The sequence below is a fragment of the Cetorhinus maximus genome, chromosome 2 (assembly GCF_964194155.1).
Source record: "Cetorhinus maximus chromosome 2, sCetMax3.hap1.1, whole genome shotgun sequence".
In the NCBI taxonomy this organism is placed as follows: domain Eukaryota; kingdom Metazoa; phylum Chordata; class Chondrichthyes; order Lamniformes; family Cetorhinidae; genus Cetorhinus; species Cetorhinus maximus.
Window position 1 is genome coordinate 21,667,823 of NC_135880.1, and position 23,411 is coordinate 21,691,233.

General features: G+C 43.3%; 1 protein-coding gene across 2 annotated transcripts in view; it reads right to left on the reverse strand.

The window, feature by feature from the left end:
* Positions 1 to 21,053, reverse strand: part of asb5b (ankyrin repeat and SOCS box containing 5b) — a 59,703-nt gene extending 38,650 nt beyond the window's left edge. For both annotated transcript variants that reach the window (XM_078561756.1, XM_078561732.1), the window contains exon 1: positions 20,812 to 21,053. In XM_078561756.1, the coding sequence (XP_078417882.1) occupies positions 20,812 to 21,004 (193 nt within the window). In that variant the 5' untranslated portion in view covers positions 21,005 to 21,053. The remainder of the gene's footprint in view (positions 1 to 20,811) is intronic.
* Positions 21,054 to 23,411: the final 2,358 nt, after the last annotated feature.

A 23,411-nucleotide genomic window follows, 5' to 3' on the forward strand; every position in this document is an offset into this window, starting at 1 on the left:
GCTTGAGTGTGTGAGTTTAGAGTGCTGAGATGGTTGCCATACCCAGGCAGCACGGATGAATTCATTCATCCTCTATCTGCATTGGATGGCCAGCCTCTTCTGTGCAGCATTGGCAGTGATCACCACTGCCATTGCCTACCAAGGCAGAGTGGTAATGTAGCTGTCCCTCAATCCTGCAGTCAGGGTGAGGGTAGAGGACATCACAGCGGGCCTCCATGGCATTCAAAAGCCGCTCGAGGGAGGTGTCATTAAAACTGGGGGCTGCAGTCTTCTTGCCTTTCGGGGCCATGTCTTCTTTGCAGCAGTCCTGAGCTGGAAGCACTGAGAGGTGTGCATGGGGCTGTACTTGTGTAGAGCAATCCCTGGCAGTCACTAAAAGCAGAGGCTTAAGAGGGTCAGGAGTGGGGTGTATGGAATGGGGCAAAGGGTTCCACAGCAAACTTGGAGGAGGCTAAGGCCTCCTGCTCCCCATGGCCCACACAGGAATTCTGAGAGAAGTAATCTTTAAAGATCTACTGTGGCCTCTTTTGGCCAGTCAGCACCTCCAACTTTGGATCTGCAGATACTGCAGGATTGCCCCTGTGGCCCTGACTTAGAGTAAATCTTGTTTTTCATATTTTTTGCTTTCGGACGGAGCTGCATTATTCTGTCATTCACGTTCACTCTAGACTGACGCTCTGTACCTTTACTACAGGCATGATCACTCCCTTTGCCTTTTGTCACATGACATCTTTGTCATTTAAACTCTCCCACCCTCTACCCTATCCCAGAACTCCCGTTTTGTTCTTCCTCCACCCCCCCCACCCCCCATTTCAATGGCATAAATTCCATCACGTTTCTCCCTTTTTACAATTTTAAATGTTTGCCTAGACTTCTGCATTCTTTTAAAATCAACATTATAAGTTGTTGTTGGAAGGCATGTTTTGCTTCAAGCCACTCAGGTCACAAGGCTCCTCCCCATTTTATTGTTATCGTTCACTCGCAAAGCTATTTAAGACCTATGAGAATCAGGGAACCTAATTAGATTCATTCAGTGACATCAATTGTGGCTTTGATCACAAGACTGGGCCTACATTGACGAAAAAACCTGATTTGCTGTAAACACTCAGATAACCTTAAACAAATTCCTGTTGCTCTGAACTGCAGTGGCTGCGAGGTGACAGCAATTTAAGAATAGCAGAATAGATATGAGTTTGGCTTTACTTACTCCAGAAATAGGGGGATGGTAGCATAGTGGCAATGTTACTGGACTAGTAACCCAAAGGCCTCGGAGGTATAAGTTCAAATCCCACCACGATAGCTGGAGGGAATTTAAATTCAATTAATTAATCACAAATTAAATGCTAACCATTAATAATGATCAAGACACTACTGGGATTGTTGTAAAGGTACATTTGGTTCTCTAATTCCCAAAGAATCTGTTGGGTGTGATTTCAGATCCACAGCACTATTACCTCTTAATTGCCCTCTAAATTTGCATTTCTAGTTATGTACCTGTATTAAACCACAACAGATAAGCTGCAACAGAATAAAACTGGGCAGGAGAATGGGGTTGAGAAGCTTATCAGCCATGATTGAATGGCAGAGCAGACTTGATGGGCCAAATGGCCTAATTTCTGCTCCTATGTCTTATGGACCAAAATGACAAAGGCGCACCCTGTCCCTGGTCCACACCTCCATCACCCGCTAAATCTCAACCCCCTCCCACGGCACCTTCCCATGCAATCGCAGAAGGTGCAACACCTGCCCCTTTACTTCCCCCCTCCTCACTGTCCAAGGGCCCAAACACCCCTTTCAGGTGAAGCAGTGCTTCACTTGCACTTCCCTCAATTTGGTCTGCTGTTCCCAATGCGGTCTCCTCTACATTGGAGAGACCAAACGCAGGCTGGGTGACCACTTTGCGGAACACCTTTGGTCTGTCCGCAAGCATGACCCAGGCCTTCCTGTCGCTTGCCATTTCAACACTCCACCCTGCTCTCATGCCCACATGTCCGTCCTTGGCCTGCTGCAATGTTCCAGTAAAGCTCAACGCAAACTGGAGGAACAGCACCTCACCTTCCGATTAGACACTTTACAGCCTCCCGGACTTAACATTGAGTTCAACAACTTCTGATCATGAACTCTTTCCTCCATCCCCACCCCTTTTTGTTCGCCCTTTTTCAAATATTTTAAAATTTTTATATATATATTTTTTCCACCTATTTCTATTATTATTTTTAAAATTTATTTCCACTCATTGTTTTATCCCCACCTTTTAGCCTGTTTTGATCCTTGCTCCCACTCCGTCCCCTCCCCCCACCACAGCCCCGCTAAGGCCATCTGTCACTGGCTCACCCTGCTTTCTACTCTTAATATCACCAATGGCACCTCCTTTAGCCAGTATCACCACCATCAACACCCCTTCGACCTTTTGTTTATGACATCTTTTGAAATCTCTCCTTTGCCTCCACCTATCACAGGCCTTCTATCCAGCTTCATCTGTCCCACCCCCCCTTATACAGTATATATTTCACCACATTTCTACTTCTCTTTAGTTTTGAAGAAAAGTCATCTGGACTCAAAACGTTAACTTTTTCTCCACAGATGCTGTTAGACCTGCTGAGTTTTTCCAGCAAGTTTTGTTTTTGTTTCCAGCATCCGTAGTATTTTGCTTTTACCCTGTCCATTCTAATCTGCAGGGTTCTCCTCATTAGTGCTACAGGAAAAATAACTCTGGGTGTACTTACAGGTGGACTGCCGCGGTTCAAGAAGGCAGCTCACCGCCACTGTGGGCAGCGCACTACCACCTATCTTAAGGGCAATTAGGGGCACTCAGAGCCCACCCTTCCATCATCTCCACATGGTCCATCTCTGACTTTTACCTTCCCTTCCTCGACTTCTCTGTCTCCATTTCTGGGAATAGGCTATCAACCAGTATTCACCATAAGGCCACTGATGCCCACTGCTACCTCAACTACACTTCCTCGCAGCCTGCTTCCTGTAAATACTCTATTCCATTCTCCGTTTCTCTGTCTCCATTGCAGCTTTTCAAGCAATGCAATCTTCCTCATCAGTGCTTTTGATTTGTCTTCCTTTTTCCTAAACACAGATTCTCCCCCAGCTCCACTGTGGTTAACAGGGCCCTCGATCATGTCCATGGAGTTCAACAATTGCAGGCAGTAATTTCTGCCACCAATTTATTTTCTTTCTCTTTCCTGTTTTTGGTTTTTCCATTTTTTGGCTTTCAGACGGCAGATATTCATGATTCTGCCATTCACACTTCCTCTAGACATATCTTTTGTTCTCATTACCACTCCCTTTTGCCATTTAATCTTGTCTGCCTTCCACCCTATCACAGATCTTCCCTTTTGTTGTTTTTCCCCCCAATTCCCTCTTTCAATTGCTTAAAACCTGTTGCACCCTAACTTTTCCAATTTTTGATGAAACATCAACTGAAGTATTTTTGCTAATGAGGGAGAAAGCTTGAGTTGGGAAATTCCCTGATTTGCCAGATCCATCTACATATAAATGGCCCCTGCATACACTATTTTCGCTCCAGGGAGGCAGGGGCAGTATCGAGTCAGGCTCGCTATCCCCATAAGCAGTTCAGAGATGGCCAAGGAGGCAAGTTAGTGCCAAGACAAACTGGTTGGAAGGTTTCAACGCAAACTGGAGGAACAGCACCACATCTTCCGACTAGGCACTTTACAGCCTTCCGGACTGAATATTGAGTTCAACAATTTTAGATCTTAAACTCCCTCCTCCATCCCCACCCCCCTTCCATTTCTTCCCCCTCCTCCTTGTTTTTTCCAATAATTTATATAGATTTTTCTTTTCCCACCTATTTCCATTATTTTTAATGTATACCACCGATCATTTATCTATACCTTTTATGCCCTTTAAGTCTTATTTCACCCCACCCCCACTAGAGCTACCTTGCTTGTCCTGCTATCCATTCTTAATTAGCACATTCTTTTAGATAATATCACCACCTTCAACACCTCTTTGTTCTTTTGTCTGTGACATCTTTTGGTTATCTCCTTCTATCACTGCTTGCTTGTCCCAACAACCCCCCCCCCCCACCCCCCCATTAAACCAGCTTATATTTCACCCCTCTCCTATTTTTACTCAGTTCTGTTGAAGGGTCATGAGGACTCGAAACGTCAACTGTACTCTTCTCTGCTGATGCTGCCGGACCTGCTGAGTTTTTCTAGGTATTTTTTATTTTTTTATTTTTTGTTGTGGTTGGAAGGTCCCTTCCATGCCCCCTGAGCAAAGATCCTACCCGTTCCGGGGCCTTTCTTCTGAGGTGGGTGTGGTGAGCCGGGAAACTTCCTGACTCGAGCTACCTGCCTCAGTAGAAAATGTCCAGGCCATTATCTAGACTTGCACTCTAATGGCAGTATAGAGGGATTGCATTGCAGAGGAGTCTTGTAATCTCAGGTGGACCTAAAAAATCCCATGGCACTATTTCCAAAAAGAGCAGGGAATTCTCCCTGCTGTCCCTAGTCAGCATTTAGCCCTCAACTAACATCAATAAAACAGATGGTGTGATCGTTATCATATTATTTTTTGTAGGAGCTTGCTATGTGCAAATTGGATGCTGCATTTCCTACATTGCAACAGTGACTACACGTCAAAAGTACCTCATTGGCTGTAAACTGCTTTGGAACATGCTGGGGTTGTGTAAGGCACTATAAATATTCAAGTCTTTTTTTTCTTCCCTCCCTGAAATTACACCAGCATCTTCAGCTAAGTGAAGTAGAGAATCTGAAAGGAAAGGTGAACTCAAAAATATAAAAGGGCAGTGATGGAATATGAATACGCAATATAATAAGGATGAAAGTGATAAGAATAGAAGCATGATGAAGAGCATGACAAAGATATTTGTGATATGACCATAGAAATAGGAGAATTGAGTGAATAAACATGTGGTTGGAAAGCTGGTGTAAGAGGGAGGGCATCAGATTTCTGAGGCATTGGGACCTGTTCCAGTGAAGGTGGGACCTGTACAAGCCTGAACATGACTGGGATGAATATCTTCACAGGGCGATTTGCTAGTGCTTTTGTTGGGGGTAGGGGTTAAACTAGATTGGCAGGGGATGGGAACCTGAGGGCAAATTCAGAGCAGGGAACAGGAGGTGGAGAATTAGTGAGTGACTGAAAGACAGAAGCAGCACAGGTTAAAAAGTGTACAGCACAGGAATTTGGCAGTGTTAAAAGCTATATATGTAAATGAAAGAAGCATAGTAAATAAAGCCGATGAGCTGAGGGCACAGATAGAAACATGGCAGCATGATATCATCATTATAATGGAAACTTGGCTTAAGGAGGGGCAAAATATGGCAGATCATCATCCCTGGATATAGAGTTTTCAGGCAGGACAGGAAGGGGGACAAAAAACGGTGGCAGTGTAGCATTATTGGCTAAAGAATCAAGTACAGCTGTGAGGAGGGATGATAGACTAAATGAAACATCAAATAAGGCCATATGGGTTGAGCTCAGAAATAAAAAATGGGGCAACCACAGTGCTAGGAGTGTACTGGAGACCCCCAAATAGTGGAAGGGAGTTGGAAGAGCAAATATGTAGACAGGCTTCTGAGTGCAAAAGCAATAGGGCAGTAATCGTTGGGGACTTCAACTATCCTAGTATCAACTGGGATATGAACAGTGTGAAGGGCACAAAAGGTGCAAATTCTTGAACTGCATTCAAGAGAACTTTTTTAGCCAGCATGTAACAAGCCCAACAAGAGGGGGCACAATTCTAGATTTAGACTTAGGAAATTAAGTTGGGCGAGTGGATGAAGTAGCAGTGGGGGACCATTTTGGAGATAGTCACCATAATATAGTTAGATTTAGCATCATTATGGAAAAGGACAAAGATGGAACAGGAGTAAAAGTTCTAAATTGGGGGAAGACAAATTTTACAAAGCTGAAAGGCGAGCTGGCGAGAATGGACTGGATATAAGTATTAGAAGGGAAAACAGTGTCAAATCAGTGGAAGGCATTCAAAGGCGAGATTCTACGGGCACAGTGTAAACATGTCCCCACAAAGAAAAAGGGTGGTACTGCCAAATCTAAAGCCACCTGGTTATCAAGAAGCATACAGGCCAAGATAAAGCAGAAAAAGAAAGCTTATGACAGTCACAAAGACTTAATACTGTAGAAAGTCTGGAGGAGTATAGAAAATACAGGAGTGAAATAAAAATGGAAATTAGGAAAACGAAGAGAGGATACAAAATAATACTGACAGGTAAAATCAAAGAAAATCCTAAGATATTTTACCAGTACATTAAGAGCAAGAGAATAACTAAGGAAAAGGTAGGGCCTATCAGAGATTTAAATGGCAACTTGTGGGCTAATGCAGAAGATGGGGACAGGGTTCTCACTGAGTATTTTGTCTCTGTCTTCACTAAGGAGAGGGATGATGCAGACATTCTAGTTAAAGAGGAGGAGTGTGAAATATTAGATACAATAAGCACAGTGAGAGAGGAAGTATTGGAGGAGACTAGGGGGTGACCTAATTGAGGTATGCAAAATGATGAGAGGCCTAGATATGGTAGATAGGAAAGACCTGTTTCCCTTAGCTGAGGGGTTAATTACTATGGGGCATAGATTTAAGGTGATTGGTAAAAGGAGAGGACATGAGGAAAAATGTTTTCTCTGAGAGGGTGATAGGCATCTGTTGCGGCTCTGAAGTGCTGTAACCTGCAAGGCAATGGATCAGGTGCTGGAAAGTGGGATTAGAATGAGCGGTTAGTTTCTTTTTCCTTATTTTCAGCTGGCACAGACACGATGGGCTGAATGGCCTCTTTCTACACAGTAACCTTCCTATCATTCTATGGTTCTAAAGCCTTATGTCTCGTATGCGTTCCCTGAATATATTTCTTTCTCTTTACACTACTAAACTTTGCCAGTGTGCATTCCCAGAGTTTACCACACAATGCCTGAAAATTATGAGGGAGAAAATAACTGGGTCCAGAAGCAAACATGTGGATGAGAGAAAACTACGTCTGAATGTCATCTTAATATTTCGGAAAATGTGTCTGCATACCATCTCTGTTGTCAGGACTGGGGTATGGTATGTGTAGGATTCAAGAGAATAAAATAACCCAAAGCCATAGGAGCCATTTTAAGGAGGACTTTAATTAGCCATCCAACTGGTGATCAAGTAGCTGCCAGATCATGAATGTGCTCCAACAAAGGTTCTTTGGATTCCAGATGGATTCTTTTGATTCTTACCTGGAAAGAAGTCAAGTTCCCACTCACACTATTAATAGAATGATGATCTACTTGGAATGTGAGGCAACGGGAGAATATCTAGTGACAGTCAGAGCCCAACAACTGCTCAGAGTCTGCATTGGGAAATGGAGCTTGGACATTTGTGGTGACTGGAAATAAAAGTATTACTAAGTCGCTTCTGACTCATTTCACAGCATGGTAGTTTATTCAGTCATAAAAAATTAAAGCTCAGACATATCTCCTGGGTATATGTTAGCATGAGGCTACTATGAGGCTACTTATGAGCTTACAATGGCATAACCTAAGTAACTCATTGCAACGTTGTTCAGTAAATTAATTTGACCTCATATCCGATAGATGTTTAGCTAATGACATTGAAAGAAGAAAGGCTTGCATTTATATATCACCTCGCTACAACTTTCAGAAGTGTCTCCTAGCACTACACATGCAATGAATTGCTTTGATATACAATGCTTGTATAGGAAAACAAGTCAGAGCTTTTGGGCACAAGATCCTGCAAGCACCCATGAGATAAATGGCACATCAATTATGTGAAGGAGTGCTTCCTGAAAGCACCCCTGAATGGTCTAGTTCTAATCTTAAGGTTATACCCTCTTGCTCTGCACTGCTCCACTGGAGGAAACAGTTACTCTCTATCTGCCCTATCAACTGCTTCAATCATCTTAAGCACTTCGATTGATCGCCCCATACTTGTAAGCTCAAGTCTCGCCTATGCTACCTGTCCTCATAATTTAACCCTTTTAGCGGGTATCATTCTGGTCAATCTGTACTCCACCCCCTCCAAGGCCGATATGCCTTTCCTGATACACAGTCCCCAAAACTGACCACAGTACTCTAAACGGGGTGTAACCAGAGCTTTATATAATTTTGTATTCCAGTCCCCTTGTGATAAAGGCCAACATTCCATTAGCCTCTTCAATTATTGTTTGTACCTGTCCAGTATCTTTTAGTGATTTCTGTACTTGGCACTTCTAAATGTCTCGCTCCTCCAAAATTCCTAACTACACTACACCCCTGTAATCATAGCTCGCACTTTAATGTTACAATTGTTATACTTAGACCAGGAATTCTATTGGGCAGTAAACGAGAAGTCATTTGGGAGGTTGGAATGTTGCGCATGAATGAAGTAGACATGTATCTGGATAGTGAACGATTGGCAAATTTAACTATGTCAGTATAAGAAGGCTTAACGAATTAAACACACTGGCAGTCTTGAGATGTTGATTGGTTGGAAGGAAACAAAGAAACTACTTTACATTGTAACATAAATGTCATTATGTTTTATGAGATATATATTTAAACTGGTTGATGGAAACCACTGTCAGTCAATGGTAATTGTCTGCCATTTGCTTTCATTGTACTGAAATTAAAGTACATTGAGTTTAAATGTGTACTTTTATGCTGAACTTCATGCATCACACTAACGTTGGCACTTCGTTTTGTTATTTCTCGAATCGCTTTTCCTTTTAGGTCATGTGCACCTATGCACAATAGGAGAGCCGTTAGTTTAGTAGTTATGTTACTAGACAAGTAATCCAGAGGCCTGAACTAATAAACTAGACCCTACCATGGCAGCAGGAAAATTTAAATTCAATTAATCAAATCTTGAACAAAGAGTTGGTATCAGCGATGGTGATGATGTAACTACCGATGATTATAAAAAATGATTTGGTTCGCTGTCCTTTCAGGAAGTAAATCTTGCTGTCCTTCCCTAGCAAGACTCTCAGCTGTATTCAAGAAGGCAGCTCATGTGGCCCTCTCAAAGGCAATTAGGGATGGGCACTTGCCAGTGACACCCACATCCCCTGAGTTATAATAAACAAAATGCCTCCACAATGACACAACTGATTTGCTGGCACTATATGAATGACTGTAAAATGGGCGGATTTAGCTTCTAATTTCCTTTTCATTTGTCCAGCAAATGGGTTGTCTGTTCGAGACCATGAGCTCATTGGGTGGAGAGCCTGTAAGCATCAAAATGTGGTGTTTGATGTTGCTATAACTGCTACTGGGGCTTCCCTGGTAGCTTAATGGCCTTATCGACTGCGTAACTCAAACAAATAGACCAGGAATGTCTCAGCTTTGACTGCTTTGTCTTTGTTGAGTTTCTTAATCTGAAGCAGGTGTCATTAAAGTTGTTACAATTGACCTCAGTACTCCTGGGTTAGGGAGAAGGCAAGAAAAGTCAATTAGGGTTCCTGATCCTGATTTCTATTCAGCACCAATTCAGTTACAAGTGAGTATCTGTGTGAATGTGGCAGAGAAGTGTTCCTTGTTAATGATTACCCCCTGTAAATCACGGTCGTGTTCAATGCTGCTATTTTAGTTTTATAGTCATGGGATGGGCATCACTGGCAAGGCCAGCATTTATTGCCAATCAATGATTGCTCTTGAGATAGTGGTGGTGCACTGCCTTCCTAAAAGGGTGCAGCCAATGTGGTGTAGTACACCTACTGTGCTATTAGGGAGGGAGTTCCAGGATTTTGACGCAGTGACAGCGATATAGTTCCAAACCAGGATGGTGTGTGGTTTGGAGGGGAACTTGAAGCTGGCGATGTTCCCATACTTCTGCCGCCCTTGTCCTTCTAGTTGGTAGAGGTCATGGGTTTGGAAGGTGCTGTTGACAGACGCTTGGCAAGTTGCTACGGTGCATCTTGTAAATGGTACTTGCTGCTGCCATTGTGTGTCAGTGGTGGAGGGAGTGAATGTTCAAGGCGGTGTATGGAATATCGATCACACATGACCAATGGATTTTTAGAAGAGGTGCTGCAGGGTAGCTGTACAACTGGATTAGCACGGAGTTCCACAACCAAAACACAAGCAGAACATTGCTGGAAATCTGAACTAAAAACAGAAAGAGCTGGAGAGGTTATCAACCTGAACCATTAACTCTATTTTTCGCTCTCCGCAGATGCTGCATGTTGGCTGTCAATGGGATTAGAATAGTTAGGTACTTGTTTGACCAGCGCAGACTCGATGGGCCAAAGGGCCTTTCTCTGTGCTGTAGACCTCTATGACTCTATAAGCTTGTTGGGGAAATTGAAGGCCATAGGATAAAAGGGCAGTGGAAGCATGGATATAAAATTAACTAAGGGATAGAAACCAATGACATATGGTGATGTCTTGTTTTTTTCAGGATGAAGACAAGTGTACAGTGGAGTTTACCAAGGTTAAGTACTAGGGCCACTGCAGTTTTGATATACATTAATGACTTGGACTTGGGAATACAGAGAACAATTCTGAAATTTGCAGATGGCATGAAATTTGGAAGCAGGGCAACTGACTGTCCCGGATTTCGCTGGATCATTCCAAATTCAGGGTGGTTGTCCTGTATCCTGGGCTGCCTGCATCTGGGATGCTGTTTGTCCTGTAACTGAGAGGTTCGAGCTTCCCGCCAACACAGTACGCACCCGCACATGCGCAGCACGCTATGCTCTCCAATCTCTGACTCGAACAACCTCGGCAACAGCCCCCCCGACACTCCCCCCAACCCAACACCTCCCACTCTTTCAGATCTGCTCCTGCAAGCTAAAGTGTCCTGTAAATTTTTGACCAGGGTTTGGCCACCCTGCCTGTAAACGTAGTAAACAATAAGTAAGGTAGCAATAGACTTCAAGAGGACATAGACAGGATGTTGGAATGGGTGGACACAAGGCAGATAAAATTCAATGCAGTAATGAGTTAGAAGGAAAAATGAGGAGGGACAATATAAGCTAAAGATATCATTTTAAAGGAGGGGGACAGGGCAAGAACAAAGATTCCTGGGGGTACTTGTGCACAAATCTGTGAAGGTGTCAGGAGAGGTTAACAAATTAATTAACAAAGCATATGGGAGCTTGGGCTCCAAAAATACAGACATATAAAAGCCAGGAAGTTACACTAGATCTACATAAGTGGTTCATCACCAGCTAGAGCATTTTGTCCAATTCTGGGCACCACAAGAGGGGAGGAAGAAGAGTGGCAGGGCTATAGTGACAGGGGATTCAATAGTAAGGGGAACAAACAGGCATTTCTGTGGCCGCAAAAGAGACTCCAGGATGGTATGTTGCCTCCCTGGTGCCAGGGTCAAGGATGTCTCGGAGAGGCTGCAGGACATTCTGAAGGGGGAGGGTGAACAGCCAGTGGTCAAGGTACATATTGGTACCAACGACATAGGTGAAAAAAGGGATGAGGTCCTACAAGCTGAATATAAGGAGTTAGGATGTGAATTAAAAAGTAGGACTTTAAAGGTAGTAATCTCAGTATTACTACCAGTGCCACGTGCTAGCGAGAGTAGAAGTAACAGGATATATCGGATGAATACATGGCTGAAGAAATGCTGTAGAGGGGAGGGATTCAGATTTCTGGGACATTGGGACCAGTTCTGGGAAAGCTGGGACCAGTACAAATAGGACGGGTTGCATCTGGGCAGGACCGGGACCAATGTCCTTGTGGGAGGGGTGGGGGGAACGGTGTTGCTAGTGCTGTGGGGGAGGGTTTAAACTAGAATGGCAGGGGGATGGGAACCTGAGCAGGGAGACAGAGGAGGGAGAAACAAGGATAGAAACGAAAGACAAAAAAGCAAGAAGCAAAAGTGGAAGGCAGAAAAAACAAGGGCAGAAAACAAATGAGGTCATAGTGCAAAATAAAGCTAAGAAGATTAACAAGGTTAAAAAGACAAGTCTTAAGGCATTGTGTCTTAATGCACGGAGCATTCGCAATATGGTAGATGAATTAACAGCACAAATAGATATAAACGGTTATGATATAGTTGCAATTACGGAAGCATGGCTCAAGGGTGATCAAGGATGGGAACTGAACATCCAGGGGTATTCAATATTCAGGAAGGACAGACAAATAGGGAAAGGAGATGGGGTAGCACTGTTAGTAAAGGAGGAAATCAATGCAATAGTGGAGAAGGATTTTGGCTCAGAAAATCATGATGTGGAATCTGCTTGGGTGGAGATAAGAAACATCAAGGGGCAGAAAACGTTGGTTGGGGTTGTCTATAGGCCCGCAAACGGTAACGGAGATGTAAGGGAAGGCATTAAACAGGAAATTAGACATGCATGTAATAAGGGTACAAATGTATTCATGGGTGACTTGAATCTACACATAGATAGGACAAACCAAACTAGCAATAATACTGTGTAGGAGGATTTCCTGGAGTGTGTACGAGATGTTTTTTTTACCAATACGTTGAGGAACCAACAAGAGAGCAGGCTATCCTAGACTGGGTATCGTGCCATGAGAAAGGATTAATTAACAATCTTGTTGTGCGAGGTCTCCTGAGGAGGAGCGACCATAAAATGATATAATTGTCCATTAAGATGGAGAGTGAAGAAATTGAATCTGAAACTAGGGTCCTGAATCTAAATAAAGGGAACTATGAGGGCATGAGGCACGAGTTGGCAATGATGGATTGGGGAACCTTATTAAAAGCGTTGACGGTGGATAGGCAATAAACATATGCATAAATTACAACAATTATTCATTCCTGTCTGGCGTAAAAATAAAACAGGAAAGGTGGCTCAACCATGGATTACAAAGGAAATTAGGGATAGTATAAGATCCAAAAAGGAGACATATAAATTGCCAGAAAAAGCAGCAAGCCTGAGGATTGGAAGCAGTTTAGATTTCAGCAAAAGTGGACAAAAAGGTTGATCAAGAAGGGGAAAATGGAGTATGAGAGTAAACTTGCAGGGAACATAAAAACTGACTGTAAAAGTCCTGAATCTAAATAAAGGGAACTACGAGGAGTGTATATGGGATGTTTTTCTGGACCAATACATTGAGGAACCAACTAGAGAACAGGTCATCCTAGACTGGGTATTGTGGAATGAGAAAGGAATAATTGGCAATCTATTTGTGCGAGGCCCCTTGAGGATGAGCGAACATGATATGATAGAATTCTTAATCAAGATGGAAAGTGATGTAGTTGATTCTGAGACTAGGGTCCTGAATCTTAATAAAGGAAACTACGATGGTATGAGGCACGAGTTGGCTATGATGGATTGGGAAACGTTATTTAAAGGGATGTCGGTGGATAGGCAATGGCAAACTTTCAAAGAGCGCATGGGTGAACTGCAACAATTGTTTATTCCTGTCTGTTGCAAAAGTAAAACAGGAAAGGTGGCCAAACCATGGCTTACAAGGGAAATTAGAGATAGTATTAGATGCAAGGGAGAGGCATACAAATTGGCCAAAAAAAACAACAGACCTGAGGATTGGGAGCAGTTTAGAATTCAGCAAAGCGGGGCCAAGGGGTTGATTAAGAAGGGGAAAATAGAGTACGAGAGTAAGCTTGCGGGGAACATAAAGACTGACTGTAAAAGATTCTATAGGTATGTGAATAGAAAAAGATTGGTGAAGACAAACGTAGGTCCCTTACAATAAGAAACAGGGGAATTTATAATGGGGAACAAAATGGCTGACCAACTAAATACATATTTTGGTTCTGTCTTCACAAAGGAGGACACAAATAACATACCAGAAATGTTGAGGAACACAGGGTTTAGTGAGAGGAAGTAGCTGAAAGAAATCATTATTAGTAGGGAAATGGTGTTGGGGAAATTGATGGGATTGAAGGCCGATAAATCCCCAGGGCCTGATAATCTACATCCCAGATTACTTAAGGAAGTGGCCCTAGAAATAGTGTATGCATTGGTGGTCATCTTCCGAGATTCTATAGACTCTGGAACAGTTCCTATAGATTGGAGGGTAGCTAATGTAACCTCACTATTTAAAAAGGGAGGTAGAGAGAAAACAGGGAATTATAGACCAGTCAGCCTAATGTCGGTAGTGGGGAAAGTTCTAGAATCTATTATAAAAGATTTAATAGCTGAGCACGTGGAAAACAGTGGCAGAATCGGACAGAGTCAGCATGGATTTATGAAAGGGAATTCATGCTTGACAAATCTACCGGAATTTTTCGAGGATGTAACTAGTAGAGTTGATGAGGGGGAGCCAGTGGATGTGGTTTATTTGGACTTTCAGAAGGCTTTCGACAAAGTCCTACATAAGAGATTGACATGTAAAATTAAAGCGCATGAGATTGGGGGTAGTGTATTGAAATGGATAGAAAACTGGTTGTCAGACAGGAAACGAAGAGTAGGAATAAACGGGTCTTTTTCCGAATGGCAGGCAGTGACTAATGGGGTACCGCAGGGATTTGTGCTGGGACCCCAGTTATACCCAATATATATTAATGATTTAGATGAGGGAACTAAATGTAATATCTCCAAATTTGCAGATGACACGAAGCTGGGTGGGAGGGTGAGCTGTGAGGAGGATGCAGAGATGCTTCAGTGTGATTTGGACAAGCTGAGTGAGTGGGAAAATGCATGGCAGATGCAGTATAATGTGGATAAATGCGAGGTTATCCACTTTGGTAGCAAAAACAGGAAGGCAGATTATTATCTGAATGGCTATAAATTGAGAGAGGGGAATGTGCAACGACACCTGGATGTTCTCGTACACCAGTCGCTGAAGGTAAGCATGCAGGTGCAGCAGGCGGTAAAGAAGGCAAATGGTATGTTGGCCTTCATAGCCAGAGGATTCGAGTACAGGAACAGAGATGTCTTGCTGCAATTGTACAGGGCCTTGGTGAGACCACATCTGGAATATTGTGTTCAGTTTTGGTCTCCTTGCCTAAGGAAAGATGTATTTGCTATAGAGGGAGTGCAGTGGTTTACCCGACTGATTCCTGGGATGGTGGGACTGACATATGAGGAGAGATTGAGTCGGTTAGGATTATATTCGCTGGAGTTCAGAAGAATGAGGGGGGAATCTCATAGAAACCTATAAAATTCTAACAGGACTAGACAGGGTAGATGCAGGAAGGATGTTCCCAATGGTGGGGGAGTCCAGGACCAGAGGTCACAGTCTGAGGATACAGGGTAGACCATTTAGGACTGAGATGAGGAGAAATTTCTTCACCCAGAGAGTGGTGAGCCTGTTACCACAGAAAGTAGTTGGAGCTAAAACATTGTATGTTTTCAAGGAGGAGTTAGATATAGCTCTTGGGGTGAAAGGGATCAAAGGACATGGGGAGAAAGCGGGAGCAGGCTATTGAGTTGGATGATCAGGATGAATGGCAGAGCAGGCTCGAAGGGCCGAATGGCCTACTCCTGCTCCTAGTGTCTATGTAATTAAAGTCAGCATGGGTTTGTGAAAGGGAAATCGTGCTTAAATAATCTACTGGAGTCTTTTGAGGATGTAGAATAGATAAGGAAGAACCAGTGGATTTGGTGGATTTGGATTTCAAGAAAGCTTTTGATAAGGTCTCACATAAGCGGTAGTGGGCAAAATTAAAGCACATGGGATCGGGGGGTAACGTACTGGCATGGATTGAGAATTGGTTGACAGACCGAAACCGAGATTGGGAATAAATGGGTCTTTTTCCAGATGGCAGCAATGACTAGTGGTGTACCGCAGGGATCAGTGCTTGGGCCCCAGCTGTTCATTATATATATAAATGACTTGGATGAGGAAATCAAATGCAATATTTCCAAGTTTGCTGATGACACAAAACTGGGTGGCGTTGTGAGTTGTGAGGAGGATGCAAGGAGGCTTCAGGGCAATTTAGACAAGTTGTCTGTGTGGGAAAACACATGGCAGATGCAGTATACCATGGATAAATGTGAAGTTATATGCTTCGATGTGAAAAACAGAAAGGAAGAGTATTATTTAAATGGCAATATATTGGGAAATGTGGACGTACAAAGGGATCTGGGTGCCCTTGAACACCAGTCAATGAAAGCAAACAGGCAGGTGCAGCAAGCAATTAGGAAGGCAAATGGTATGTTGGCCTTCATTGCAAGAAGATTTGAGTTCAGAAGTAGGGATCTCTTACAGCAGTTATACAAGGCCTTGGTGAGACCACACCTGGAGTATTGCATGCAGTTTTGGTCTCCCTACCTAAGAAAGGATATACTTGCCATAGAGAGAGTGCAGCGAAGGTTCACTAGGCTGATACCGGGGATGGCAGGACTGTCGTATGAGGAGAGATTGGATCGACTGGGCCTCTATTCACTAGAGTTTGGAAGAATGAGAGGGGATCTGATTGAAACGTAAAAAATTCTAACAGGGCTAGACAGGGTAGATTCAGGGAGGATGTTTCACCTGGTTGGGGAGTATAGAACCAGGGCCACAGTCTCAGGGGACGGGGCAGGCCATTTAGGACTGAGATGAGGAAAAGTTTCTTCACTCAGAGGGTGGTCAACCTGATGAATTCTCTACCACAGAAGGCTGTGGATGCTGGGTCACTAAGCATATTCAAGAAAGAAATTGATAATTTTTTGGATATTAGGAGCATCAAGGGATATGGACAGAAAGCAGGAATATGGTGTTGAGATAGAGGACCTGCCATGATCATATTGAATAACGGAGCAGGCTTGAAGGGCCGAATGGCCTACTCCTGCTCCTAGTTTCTATGTTTCACACTTTAGGAACGATGTGGAGGTTTTGGAAAGGGTACAGAGAGATTTACTAGATTGGTTCTGGGGCTGAGCGAATACAGTTATATGGACAGACTGAGAATTTTGGGTTCTTCTTCTTAGAGCAGAGAAGGCTAAGAGGGGATGAGATAGAGATGTTTAAAATCATGACGGATTTAGATAGAGTAATTAAATAGTAGGTGTTTCCAGTGCCTGAAGAGTTGATAACCAGAGGGCAAAGATTTATGGTGATTGGCAGCAGAACCAAAGACAACACCATCACCATCTCTGGTATATCCTGATCCACCGCCAGGACAGACTGAGCAGAGGTGGTGGCACAGTGGTATACAGTCAGGAGGGAATTGCCCCGAGAGTCTTCAACATCGATTCCGGACCCCATGAAATTTCATGGTATCAGGTCAAACATGGGTAAGGAAACCTCCTGCTGATTACCCTGTACCGCCCTCCTTCAGCTGACGAATCAGTGCTCCTCCATGTTGAACACCACTTGGAGGAAGCACTGAGGGTGGCAAGGATGCAGAATATACTCTGGCTGACCGAGTTGGCCATGTCTTAAAGGACATAGCTGCTAGACTGGTGCTGGACAATTAAACAACTCACTGGAGAAGGAGGGTCCACAAATATCCCTATCCTCAATTATGGGGGAGTCCAGCATGTCAGTGCAAAAGATAAGGCTGAAGCACTTGCAACAATCTTCAGCCAGAAGTGCAAGGTGGATGATCCATCTCGGCCTCCTCCAGCGGTCCCCAGGATCACAGATGTTAATCTTCAGTCAATGCGGTTCACTCCACATGACATAAAGGAACAGCTGAAGACACTGGATACTGCAATGGCTATGGGCCCTGACAATATTCCAGCAATAGTACTGAACACTTGTGCTCCAGAACATGCCGCGCCCTTAGCCAAGCTGTTCCAGTACAGCTACAACACTGGCATCTACCCAGCAATGTGGAAAATTGCCCTGGTATGTTCTGTGCACAAAAAGCAGGACAAATCCAACCCAGTCAGTTACTGCCCCATCAGTCTACTCTGCATCATCAGTAAACTGAGGGAATAAGTCATCAACAGTGCTATCAAGCGGCACTTGCTTAGCAATAACCTGCATACAGATGCTCAGTTTGGGTTCCGCCAGTGTCAGTCAGCCCCTGACCTCATTGCAGCCTTGGTTCAAACATGGACAAAAGAGCTGAATTCCAGAGGTGAGGGTAACTGCCCTTGACATCAAGGCAGCATTTGACCGAGTGTGACATAAATGACCCCTAGCAAATCTGGAGTCAATGGAAATCAGGGGGAAAACTCTCTGCTGGTTGGAGTCATACCTAGCACAAAGGAAGATAGTTGTGGCTGTTGGAGGTCAATCATCTCAGTTCCAGCACACCACTTCAGGAGTTCCTCAGCGTAGTATCCTAGACCCAACCATCTTCAGCTGCTTCATCAATGACCTTCCTTCCACCATAAGGTCAGAAGTGGGATGTTCACTGATGGTTCCACAATATTAAGCATTATTTGCGACCCCTCAGATACTGAAGCAGTCCATGTCCAAATGCAGCAAGACCTGGACAATATCCAGGTTTGGGCTGACAATTGGCAAGTAACATTCACGCCACACAAGTGCCAGGCAATGACCATCTCCAACAAGAGAGAATCTAACCATCGCCCCTTGACATCCAATGACATTACCATTGCTAAATCCCCCGCTTTCAACATCCTGATGGTTACCATTGAGCAGAAACTGAACTGGACTAGCCATATAAATACTGTGGCTACAAGGACAGATCAGAGGTTAGGAATCCTGAGGTGAGCTGCTCACCTCCTGACTCACCAAAGCCTGTCAACCATCTACAAGGCACAAGTCAGGACTGTGATAAAATACTTTCCACTTGCCTGGATGAGTGCAGCTCCAACGACATTCAAGAAGCTTGACACCACGCAGGACAAAGCCAACCCACTTGATTGGCACTACATCCACAAAAATTCACTCCCTCCACCACTGACATACAGTGTGTACCATCTACAAGATGCACTGCAGGAATTCACCAAGGCTCCTTAGACAGGACCTTCCAAGCCCACAGCCACTATCTGGAAGGACAAGGGCAGCAGACACATGGGAACACCACCACTTGGAAGTATCCCGCTAAGTCACTCACCATCCTGACTTGGAAATATATTGCCGTTCCTTCGCTGTCGCTGGGTCAAAATCCTGGAACTCCCTCCCTAACAGCACTGTGGGTGTACCTACACTGTATGGACTATAGCAGTTCAAGATGGCAGCTCACCACCATCTTCTCAAGGGCAATTAGAGATGGGCAATCAAATGCTGGCCTAGCCAGCGAAGCCCACATCCCACGAATGAATAAATAAAAGAGGAAAATTGTTTTTACACAGCAAATGATTAGGATTTAGAATGCGCGTCCAGACAGAGTGATGGGTACATAGACCATAAGACCATAAGACGTAGGAGCAGAAGTAGGCCATTCGGCCCATCGAGTCTGCTCCGCCATTCAATGAAATCATGGCTGACCTTACAATCCTCAACTCCACTTTCCTGCCTTTTCCCCATAACTCTTGATTCCCTTACTGATTAAAAATCTGTCTATCTCCATCTTGAATGTACTTAATGACCCAGCTTCTACAGCCCTTTACAGTAAAGAATTCCACAGGTTCACTGCCCTCTGAGAGAATAAATTCCTCCTCATCTCTGTTTTAAATGGGCGACCCCTTACTCCGAGATTATGCCCTCTGGACCTAGGCTCTCCCACAAGGGGAAACATCCTCTCAGCATCTACCCTGTCAAGCCCCCTAAGAAGCCTATATGTTTCAATAAGGTCGCCTCTCATTCTTCTCAACTCCAATGAGTACGGGCCCAACTTACTCAACCTCTCCTCATAAGAAAATCCCTCCGTCATCGCTTTCAGAAGGGAAATGGATAAATAATTGAAGGAGAAAAAAAAACGCAGGGATACTGGGAAAGAACAGGAGAGCAGACCAACTAAGTTGCGCCTCGAAAGTGCCGTCACTGGGTCAGTGGGATGAATTTTGATCCTTTGGTGTTGTACGATTTTTGACAAATCCGGGCAGAATTTTACGGCCCCTATCATGACGGGGACAGAACTGGGAAATGTGGTGAGCCATTCAAGAGTCCATTGACTTCAGCGGGACCGGAAAATCCTGTAGGCAGGAGGGGGTCGTAAAATTCAGCCCATTGTTTTTAAGTTGACAGACAAAACCTGGATAACCTTGGATTTTTTTGTTTTTGGTCTATCTTGTGTAATATTACTGAATACACCAAATCAACTATTTGCTAGTTCATGGTAACTTGAACATTTAAGCTTGGTATTGACTAGTCAGGACATAAGGGTACAAATGCTTTGCACATTCACATGACATTCCTGTCTGCTATTTTAACAGAGGGGCTAATTTTAAATTGGTCAAAGTTCCAGTGGAGGAATGTCATATGAACACTCCGATGTAATTTTAACCTTTATTTTCAATTGGGTTTAATGTTATACGGTATGTTTACCATAAATTAATTCTGGTACATGACAGCAAAAAAACAACCCACATGAGTTGTAGTTAACCATTGAGAGTATACATTATTTGATCAATTTAAATAAATGCCTTGATTATATTTAATGATAGCTCATGACATTCACAGTTTTAAATTTGATTAACTAAATGGATGATGAATGGATTTTTCCTACATATTTCATCACTGTTTCGCACATGGTAGCCTCAGGACTAATGGCTGTACAAACACAAAGATAAAGCACAGAAAATAGTACATAATTTACAAAGAGCAAGAAGGTCGGGGATGGCAACCATAATATCAAATAAGGACTGCTCTGCAGTGGACAGTATGACCAATACTTGGCAGGCATTGCAGGAATGTTGAATGTCAGAAACAAATGCCAGACCTCAGTCAAAATTGTGAGCGAAGTTAGAGGTTTTTCTTTTGCATTGAAACATAGGAAAAAGTTTTAGTGTGGCGACGGCGGAAGACGTCAAATGCATGCAGCATGTCAAGCAATGCCCCCTTGTTTATTGTTGCTGTCTCTTTCCCAATACATGAATGAAAGGCGGTAAAACGATGCCTAAACTACAGACTCGGCAAGGCAGCCAAAACCAAACTTACCTTGCCCTTGGGTAGCACCGTAGAACTCTGCTGCTATCCGTGCTGCTTCCTTGCGGTTCCCTTTGACGATGTAGAAGTGGCTCAGGATGGCTAGGCTGATTTTCACAAATAGTTTGAAGCAGAAAAGTGAAAATATCGTGAAGTAAACATGGGCTAAGTCCTGGGAAAAGCGGTAGCTTTCCACACCAGTCATTGTTTCCTGTCGGTCACTGTAACTGTTTTCATGTGAACGCTAACTTGCTCCAGAAGCTCCCTTAACAGTTGGGTCTTGACGAATTAAGTATCAGGTGGTCATGACAGTGCCTGCTTAAAATCTATTTGAGGTATATTTGTCATGGGGAGTGTTTTTTTTTGGTCAATATACAGTACTAATCGTGCCCATAGGCATTGGGTTACTCATCTGATAAAACAATTTATATTGCAGACATGACTATTTTTACTGCTCTCAGTATACTATTCATAGTTGCAAAAATCAAGAATGAACTGAGTCATCTTCATAAGTTAAGATCTTAGAATGGTGTTAACATTATCCAAACAAATGACTTATGGTATTGAGATCTTCATAGAGTCACGGGCTTTGAAGCTTGCGGGTGGAAATAAGAAAAGCATTATCATTAATGCAACATACTGGATATATGAAGAAGCTGTGGCAATGAACAGGCAAGTAGAAATGTGCTACAAAAGTCCACACGCCTGAACATCGAAGCAGTGTATCTGTGTAAAAACAATAACTATGCCTTCAAGATACTATATGTTGAGACATCGCTGAAAGTTGTGATAAGACGTTGCATAAATATAATTATCTTGCCTTGTTGACAAAATTCTGACAAATATTTAAGCTTTACAAATGCTGAAACAATACTTTCCTCTGTATCCGCCTGGGAGTTCTCCCCAGTCTCCTAGTCAATTATCTACCCCTTAATCAACATCTAAAAACAAATGATTTGGTCATTAACACCATGCTGCTTGTGGGAGCAAATTGCCTTCTGGATTTCCGACATTGCAACATTGAGTACTTGATTGGCTGTAAAGAGCTTTGGGATGTCCTGAGGTTGTGAAATGCAATGTTCTGCTTTCTATTTTTCTGTATGAAGATTAGTCTTTAAGAAATAGGAAATTTGTGCGGCAGCCCCTTTTGAGAAGTGTAGGTGCTGAAGATAATTTTCTTTTTGACGTGCCCAGGAAAGGACAGCAAAATGATAATCCTGTGATGAGGACTGTTGCCTGCATCATATAGGGACACATGCTTGCTTGTTCCCCTACCACCCCCACCCTCCACTCCACCACAACCCCCAGAAGTGCTCTTCCTTCTCCTAAAGAGGTGGCTAATGAGGTAGTTAATGAGGTGTTAATTTTCCAAAATTCGCTAGATTCTGGAAAGGTTCCATCAGACTGGAAAGTAGCAAATATGACCCCTCTATTCAAGAAGGGAGGGAGGCAGAAACTATAGGCCAGTTAGCTTGACATCTGTCGTGGGGAAGTTGTTAGAATTGATCATTAAGAAGGTTGTAGCTAGGCACTTAGAAGACCTCAAGGCAATCGGGAAGAGTCAGCATAGTTTTGTGAAAGGAAAGTAATGTTTAACCAATCTATTGGAGTTTTTTGAAGGAGTAACATGTGCAGTGGATAAAGGTGAGCCTGTAGACATACTGTATTTGGATTTCCAGAAGGCATTTGATAAGGTGCCACATCAAAGATTATTAGGGAAATTAAAAGCACATGGCGTAGGGAGTAACATATTAGCATGGATAGAAGATTGGCTGGCTGGCAGAAAGCAGAGAGTTTGCATGAATGGATCTTTCTCAGATTGGCAGGATGTGATGACTGGAGTCCCACAGCAGGGGCCTCAACGTTTTATGATTTACATCAATGACTTAGACGTGGGGAGTGAAGACACGATAGCTAAATTTGCAGATGACATAATGATAGGTAGGAAAGTATGTTGTGAAGAGGACATGAGGAGGTTGCAAATGGATATAGATAGGTTGAGTGAGTGGGCAAGGATCAGGCAAATGGAGTTTCATGTAGGAAAATGTGAAGTTGTTCACTTTGGCAGGAAGAACAGAAAAGCAGAGTATTACTTAAATGGAGAATGGCTGCATAATTCTGAGGTGCAGAGGGATCTTGGTGTTCTAGTACATGAGTCACAAAAAGTTAGTATGCAGGTACAGCAAGTAATTAAGAAGGCTAATGGAATGTTATCCTTTATTACGGGAGGGATTGAACATAAAAGTAAGGATGTTATGCTTCAGTTATACAGGGCATTGGTGAGACCATACCTCGAATACTGTGCGCAGTGTTGGTCTCCTTATTTAAGGAAGGATGTAAATGCATTGGAGGCGGTTCAGAGGAGGCTTACTAGATTGATACCTGGAAAGAGTGGGTTGTCTTATGAGGAAAGGTTGCACAGACTGGGCTTGTTTCCACTGGAGTTTAGAAGAGTGAGGGGTGATTTAATTGAAGTATACAAGATCCTGAAAGGCCTTGAGAAGGTGGACGTCGAAAGGATGTTTCCTCTTGTGGGTGAGTCCAGAACTAGGGGACACTGTTTTAAAATTAGGGGTCACCCTTTTAGGACAGAGATGAGGAGAATTTTTTTC